Source organism: Carlito syrichta, unplaced genomic scaffold, assembly GCF_000164805.1.
Source record: "Carlito syrichta isolate Samal-C Ts95f unplaced genomic scaffold, Tarsius_syrichta-2.0.1 Scaffold120461, whole genome shotgun sequence".
Taxonomy (NCBI): Eukaryota; Metazoa; Chordata; class Mammalia; order Primates; family Tarsiidae; genus Carlito; species Carlito syrichta.
In genome coordinates, this window is record NW_007064557.1 from 13,495 (window position 1) to 20,864 (window position 7,370).

The 7,370-nt window shown below is 62.0% G+C and overlaps 1 protein-coding gene across 2 annotated transcripts in view; it reads right to left on the bottom strand.

Moving 5' to 3' along the window:
• Window positions 1-7,370, bottom strand: part of KLC2 (kinesin light chain 2) — an 8,985-nt gene continuing 1,615 nt past the window's right edge. The window contains exons 2-15 of one of the 2 annotated variants that reach the window (XM_008048007.2): window positions 5,331-5,561; window positions 5,115-5,184; window positions 4,318-4,540; window positions 3,624-3,711; window positions 3,371-3,472; window positions 3,107-3,280; window positions 2,886-2,985; window positions 2,282-2,331; window positions 2,114-2,181; window positions 1,599-1,707; window positions 1,345-1,503; window positions 1,145-1,269; window positions 871-928; window positions 1-529 (exon numbers count right to left, since the gene is read on the bottom strand). In XM_008048007.2, coding sequence (XP_008046198.1) covers window positions 446-529; window positions 871-928; window positions 1,145-1,269; window positions 1,345-1,503; window positions 1,599-1,707; window positions 2,114-2,181; window positions 2,282-2,331; window positions 2,886-2,985; window positions 3,107-3,280; window positions 3,371-3,472; window positions 3,624-3,711; window positions 4,318-4,540; window positions 5,115-5,184; window positions 5,331-5,561 — 1,641 coding nt within the window. In that variant the 3' untranslated portion in view covers window positions 1-445. The remainder of the gene's footprint in view (window positions 530-870; window positions 929-1,144; window positions 1,270-1,344; window positions 1,504-1,598; window positions 1,708-2,113; window positions 2,182-2,281; window positions 2,332-2,885; window positions 2,986-3,106; window positions 3,281-3,370; window positions 3,473-3,623; window positions 3,712-4,317; window positions 4,541-5,114; window positions 5,185-5,330; window positions 5,562-7,370) is intronic. The other variant, XM_021707541.1, reaches the window with a different exon arrangement.

Sequence of the window (7,370 nt, forward strand, 5' to 3'; positions counted from 1 at the left end):
CGAGGGGAGGCCGGGTAGTACCGTGGATCGAGGGGAGGGGCGCGGCCAATAACTTATTTCTCTATATACAGAAGCAACGGCCGGGGGTGGGGGGACGGGCAGGGGTGCTGAGGGGGCGGCGGGGGCTTAGTGTTCTTGGCTCGGGTCGGGAGAGGGCTCCCGAGTCTCCCTCCATCTTGGAGACTCCAGCCAGCCCCTCCTGCTGGCCCCGAGCCTAGGGAAGAAGGGGCCCTGCTGAAAGGAATAAATAAGGGATAGAGCTGGAGTGGGCAGGCCCAACCTCCGGGGCTCAGGCTGAGATAACGGGGAGGAGGTTACCCTGAGATTGAACAGAAAAGACAGGGGGCCTTGGGGGAGACGGCGGGACAAGCAGCAGGCCCATGCGCAGGGCTGGGGTGGGGGCTGTGCCGGGCGGAGGCTCTGGCGACTGGCTGCCCCTTCAGAATTAGCCCACGAGGGAGCTTCGTCGGGAGAGGTCCATGGAGCTGGAGCTGAGGGTGCGGCTGTCAGAGAGACCAGTGCCTCCGGGCTGTGGGCAGAGGGGACAGCGGCTCAGCCTCCATGCTGGGGCCAGTCTGTTTCCCTGGCCCAAGAGGCCCAACCCAGCCAGAGTCCCTGAGCCACGCCCTGGTGCCGCCACACTCCTGTCCACCTCCACGATGACTGTGTTGGCACTGACCACTTACATGTCCACCCCCTGGGAAGGGGGCTGGGTCCCCCTCACCCGTCTCCCCACGGGCCAGCCCCAAGTAGGCCTGGGCTGGAGACAGGAACTTGTTGCTGAGTGAAGAGACATGCTTGGGAGAAGCTGAGCAGGGACTCATGCAGCCCTGGCCCAGTGACCGGTGCCCAGACCCCATCCACCCCTACCTCAGCTGGCTCTTCCACGCTTTTGTTGAGGAAGTTGAGGGAACTGGCTCGCTTCATCCTGAGGGAGAAGGACAGTCGGGATTTGCCCAAGGTGGGATTGTGGGGAGAAGGGGACAGGGGGCAGGAGGCAGGGTGGGGCTGGGGAAGGAGTGGATTTGGCAGGTCGTGAGGCTTGAGAGGTTAGGACTCACTCTGGGTCAGGGGCTCGTCTTGGGTTGCTGGGTGATTCTTGAAGCTCACCCTGGTGGGAGTTCTCATCCAGATGGGGGCTCACCTGGGGTTAGGAGGTTCCTGGGGGCCACCCCCCTGTAGCTTCTTCACCAGCATCTCACTGCTGCGCCTCAGGGCATCCCGGAGCTTCCCAAAGGAGCCGCTGCGCCGCAACGAGCCGCTGCCGTCCTGTGGGTGGACAGGCTTGTGTCTAGACTGCCCCGGCTCCTCCGGCTCCCCGCCCATCCCAGCCTGCAGACTCACCCCGCTCCACTCGGCCGCAGGCCCTGCCTCCTCGAGGTCAGACTCAGACCGAGGCCCGGCACCCCCGGCCACATCTCGGCTGCCACGGCGGTCTCCCCGCCCACTACTGCCATCTTTCAGCAGTTCCACCACCTTGGTCTGGCTGGCAGGGTCCAAGCCCTGAGAGGGGCAGGGGCAGAGGCATCAGGCCCTGACTGGGACAAAACACAGGGCCACAGGGGCCCCCGCCCTTCCTCTCCGGCACGGAGCCCCACCTGCTTGCGGCTGCGACTGGCACAGTCCTCCAGCGTGTGTGCAGCTTCCAGCTTGCCCTGACGCCGATACAGGGCCCCCAGGCTGCGCAGGGTGGTGTTGACTGTGGGGCTGTGGATGGGACAGGCTCAAAACTCCATGTTCCCCTAGACTCAGGGCCCGTCCCGGCACCCTGGGACCTGAGGAGCCTTCCAGCCAATGAGAATCTGGCCCCTTCCATGTCTCAAGCCCTGTGCTAGGCCCTCCTGACCTCTGTTTTCCTGGAGGAATCACCCCAGGGCTGGGGACCCCACCCTAGGGCCTTCATGGGAGTACTGCCACCAGGACCAAAAGCTGGGAGACCCAGGAGCAAGAATCAGGCTGTCCCAGTGCAGACAGCCTTCTTGGGACAGATGGCTGGTGAGCTGGACAAAGAGGTACGTCCAGGGTTGGGAGTATGGGGTGTGGAGTTCAGGTGGCGGGTCCCAGCTATCCGCTCCGTGCCCTGTCCTGCTCAGCCCAGCCCAGCAGCCCTCACCTGTCTACTTTACAGGCCTTGTACCAGCTGCCATATTCCCCATAGGGGGCGCTGTCGCGGCGCTTATCCTGGGGGAAAGAATGGTCCTGGGTCACGGGAGGAGTAGGTTCTCCCTCTGCATGTCCCAGCCTCCCTGCTCACCTGCCCAGCCCCGCCCCACAGAGCTACCTTGCTCTCCTCCCGTTCCTCTGCGTGCATCCAGATGGGCTTGTTGTCCCCTGAGTGGAGAAAGGGGACTGTCACCAACCTGCCACACGGGCCTCTCGGCTGGGCTAAGCACGGGACTGAGGCCTGGGGAGGAGGACTAGGGTAGAGCTTTGTTGAATGAATGAACAAGAAATAGACCCTCTCTGGACACAGAGATGAGCACAGACAGGCCCGTGCGAGGGGCCCTTATATGCCTCAGCCCACAGCCTGAGATCCGTACCAGGCCCAGCGGGCCAGGCTCCAAGGGATCCGGAAGCCGGAAATGACTGACTATGGGAATCAGAGGGTGGCTCCCCAGAGGGAACGGGAGCACAGTGAGCAGGAGTTGCCTAGTAGAGAAGGGGGCACACCTGGGCCAAGAGCACAGGGTGCCCAGGTACATGAGGCACGGGCAGGTCAAGGGGCCAGCGAGTCGGGCGTGTGCTCCCGCATGCAAAGGTGAACACGAGTGGCCAGCAGCCCTGGAAGGCGAGGCTGGAACCCATCCGACCCAGGCCTGAGGGCCCGCCCAGTGCCAATGGCAGAGTGAGCCTGTGCCGGGGACACATGGCAGCCACAGACTCACCGTTGACAGAGCCAAACTCCTTCTCGTGAGCACGGGTGAGGATCTCTTTGTACAGGATCTCTGCATCCTGGTACTTGCCCTGCTTCAGGTAGCAGGAAGCCTGGAGGGGTGGACCCAGGGGGTGAGCAGACGTGGGAACAGAGCATCTTCCTCTCCGTCCTCGCCACCGTCATCCCTCCCTCCGCCTCCCCATCCTCCAGCCCCTCCCAGCTCCTGCGCACCAAGTTGTTCTTGGTCTTGGCCACGTTGGGGTCATCGGGCCCGAGGCGCGTGGCATAGATCTCCAGTGCCCGCCGGTAGTAGTATTCCACCTCCTCAGCCTTGCCCTGGTTCTGGCACAGCAGGGCCAGGTTGCTGAGCTGCTTGGCCACATCTGGGTGAAACTTGCCCAGGACCTGGGTGGAAGAGAGCAGGGGCCGGGCTCAGGGCTGTCCGGCCTGCGCCGGCCTGGCCCTCTGGCCTGCCTGGCCCCCGGCCTGCCGCACCTTCTCCCGGATCTCCAGTGCCCGCTTGCACAGTGGCTCGGCCTCCTTGTACTTGCCCCGCTTGCCATACAGGACCGCCAGGTTGTTCAGTGTCGCGGCCACCTGAGGACGGGGGAGAGTGGAGGCTCACTGACCCAGGTCCTGCTGGACAGGATTCCAGGGCCTTCGTGGGGTGCTACCACCAGGACCAAAAGCTGGGAGACCCAGGGTGCGAAGGGCAGTCCCCACCACCTGCCACCCAACCCTCACTCACGGCAGGGTGGTCTTTGCCCAGTGTCTTTTCCCGGATGGCCAGCGCATCATTGAGCAGGTGGGCAGCCTCCTTGTACTTGTTCTGGTCCCTGAGAGCAGGCAGGAGCATGGTCAGGGCTGTCCTCCAGCCCGAGGCCCTCCCCCAGTGGCCTGTGATCCCTGCGGTCACTCCTATGGACGCCGAGGAGTGGGTGTGGTAGAGTGTGAAGAGACCTGCTTAGGCCCTGCCCTCTGAGCTCCAGGGGCCATGGGCAGTTCCCTCATGATTGGTCAGGGCATATGGTTCTGGGGTGCCATCCAAGCCTTTTACCTAGCACCCCTGGACCTCACAACCTTCCTGCCACTCCTCAGTTCCCAGGCCTTTGCTCATGCCGGCTTTCTGCCACAGGAAACTTTTCCAACCCTCTTGCATTCTGGGCAAAGTCACTTTTCACCAAAGCCCCTACTCAAGCCTGGAGAAGCTATGCCAACCCCCCAGGGGCCCTGGAGTCCTCCTGTGCAGCCCCCTTCCGTGGCTCTGCCCAAGCCTCCCTTCTGCACTGGAGTGACCTCTAACCACATCTGTAGCCAGCTTCTGTCTCTGCCACCTGACTGCCCAGTGGAGCCGGAGTCCTTGCCCATCGCAGGCACCAAGGGTTAGTGATCTAGAGCTGGAAACTTCCAGAAGAATGCAGGCACCCCCAGGGAACCCTCACCGATAGACCAACGCCAGGATGTTCAGCATGGTGGCCACATCGGGGTGGTCATGGCCTGACGTCTTCTCCAGGTCCTCGAGTGCCTGCTTGCAGAGTGGCACGGCCACCTCGTAGCGGCCCTGCGAAGCGTACTGGATCACCAGGTTGTGCAGGGTTCGGAGCCGGGCCGGGATTTCGTAGCCCCCGTGCTGAGCAGCCACGTCCCCTCCTCCAGGGCTGGGGGCTGCAGAGCCAAGGGCAGGCGGTCAGACATGCCATCTGTCTGCTGGGCTGGGACACGCCAGCTACGCCTTTCACCCACCTGGGCCTGGGTAAATCGCTAACCGCTGTGTCTCAGTTTCCCCCTTACACAGTGGGTCTAGTTACCCTGTAGTAAGAGTGGGTAGAGGCCCAGCTCTGATACTTCAAGCTGTGTGCCGTGGATCAAGTTCCCCGAGCCTCAGCTGCCTTGCCTCTGCAGAGCAGAGACCCCAACACATGCCCAATACCACAGCAGCTCCGGCCCCGCTTGGCACTGTTTGTGCACATGTCTCTTTTCACCCTGAGGGGCAGAGAAACCCGCCCCGGGGTCACAGAGGGACTTGAAGCCAAGCTGGTGGCTCCCAGGCTCCTGACTGCAATGTCTGCTCCTCACGGGGCTCAGGAGATACAAATAGCAGCCCGTCAGACCTGGCCCTGACGCTCTAACATGCTGGGAGGTGGATCCGAAATGAAGCAGGAAGGAACTGTGATCTCTGGGTCCCAAGGCCTAGTCCCACGCAGCAATCCTCCCCCACTGCTGAACTGCCCATCCGCACCTGGGCTCTGCTCATCCTCGTTGGGGAACAGGTCATCCAGGGAGTCCTTGGGAACGTCGCCCTTCTCCTCCTAGGGAGGAAGACGGGACCAGCATCAGGGACGGAGGCCCAGGGCAGCCCGAGGGTTAGCGGACAGGGCAGGCGCTGAGCCAGATCCAGGCTGCCCCGCCCACTCCCAGGCCCTTGCCGGAAGGCCGTGGCCGTGCTGGGGCTCACGTTGGGGGAGGCATCCTCGTCCAGCTTGCGGATCTGGCTCATGAACAGCAGGTGCTGCTTCTCCTCCTCCAGCTGGGCCACGGCCTGCTCACTGCGCTGCAGCTTCTGCTGCGTTCCCGCCAGCTCCTCGCGCAGCCACTGGTTCTCCTGCACCAGGCGCCGCACCTGCGCCCGCAGCTTCTGCTTCTCCGACTCCACGGCCCCCAGGTGGCTCGACAGCGCCAGGATCACCTGTGCAGCCGGTTGGGGATGGTCAGAGCTGTCTGCCTCCCGGCCTGACTCCATCCTGGGCCTCATGGGGCTCTGGTGACAGCCAGGCCTGGCCCTGCCTGCAAGGAGCTGCAGGCCTCAGGCCGGGGAGCTCCTTCCCCTCAAGGGAGAATCCCCCCAAGACCCCAGACACGCCACAGCCCAAGGGCCACACCCAGGAGGCTTGGGTCCCTGATTCCTTCCTTCTGGGATTCGGAGGAGCCCGGCAAAGGGCTAGTTGGGGTGCCATGCCTTCCCTGAGCTTCCAGACCCTCCTGGGGCTGCACTCAAGCCCCTGCGGCCGCAGCCACCTTTGCTTCTGCCCCAGGGCCAGTGCTTGCCCAAAGAACCCTGACGGGTGGGTGGAGAGCCATCAAAGGACCCCACTCTCACTTTAGTCGGGGTCCACAGCACCCCTGCCTCTGCAGCTCCCAGGTAGGGCAGGGGTGTGTGTTCCAAACCCTTGGTTGGCCCAGGAACCACGGGGGCAGGAAGGGGGATCCTGAGGCCTCAGCCTCCCCAGCCTGTGCAACTCCCAGCCTGTTTCTGGGCTCTTCCTGCCTTGATGCCTAAGCTCCTCCTTCCTTTCTCCATTTTTCACGGTCCAGGGTCATTTCTGCAGTGACGACTCCTCCCAGCCATTCCAATCCCCTGCTCGAGCGCCATGCCCATGCCGTCTGCACTTCCTGCCTCCGCTCTACGAGGGTGCCTGTGCCACTGCGAGCAGGCCCAAGTGACGTCTCTTTTTCTTTTTTTTTGAGTTGGAGTCTCACTCTGTTGCCCAGGCTGGAGTGCAGGGGCACGCTCACGGCCCCTCCAGCGTCAACCGGCTGGGCTCCGCGATCCTTCTGCCTCAGCCTTCCAAGTAGCCGGAACTACAGGCATGCACTACCATGCCTGGCTAATTTTTTTTTCATTGTAGAGATGAGGTCTGGCCAACTTGCCCGGGCTGGTCTCAAACCCACGGGCTCAGGCAATCCACTCACCTCGGCCTCCCAAAGCGCTGGGATTAGAGGCTGAGCCACCAAGCCCCACTCTGGGTGACAGACATGATGCCCTTCCAGAGGGCCAGGCTGCCCGGGACCCTGCACTTTCTCATTAGTTTGCAAACGCCTAAGTAACAGGTGTTTTCATAACCACTAGCTTTAAAAAAAAATCCCTAAACAGCCTGGAAGTGTACACAGCAGATGGCACGATCCCTATTTTAAAGACAAGGGAACCAAGATGATACAACCTGCCCAGCATTCACTGCGTCAGGCAGTGGCTCAGCTGTGAGGGGAACAAAACCCTTTCCCTAGAGTGTAACTCCTTGTACCTCTCAGTGCCTCGCCTTCATCTGCAAAACATCTGGGCAGCCCCAGCTAAAGATGGCCAAGAACTCGCGACCCACCCAGGCCCTCACACCCCTAAACCTTTTTTTTTTTTTTTTTTTGAGTCAGGGTCTCACTCTGTCACCCAGGCTGGAGTGCAGTGGCACAATCAGGGCTCACCTCAGCCTCCACCACCTGGGCTCAGGCAGGCCTTCTGCCTCAGCCTCCCGAGCAGCTGGGACTACAGGCGAGCGCCACCACACCCAGCTCATTTTTAAATTTTTATAGAGATGAGTTCTCACTATGTTGCCCAGGCTGGTCTCAAACTGGTGGGCTCAAGCAATCCTACCACCTTGGCCTCCCATAATGTTGGGATTACAGGCAGGAGCCACCACGCCCGAATTCCCTAAACTTTTTTTTTTTTTTTTGAGTTGGAGTCTCACTCTGTCACCCAGACTGGAATGCAGTGGCCGCTTCCAGC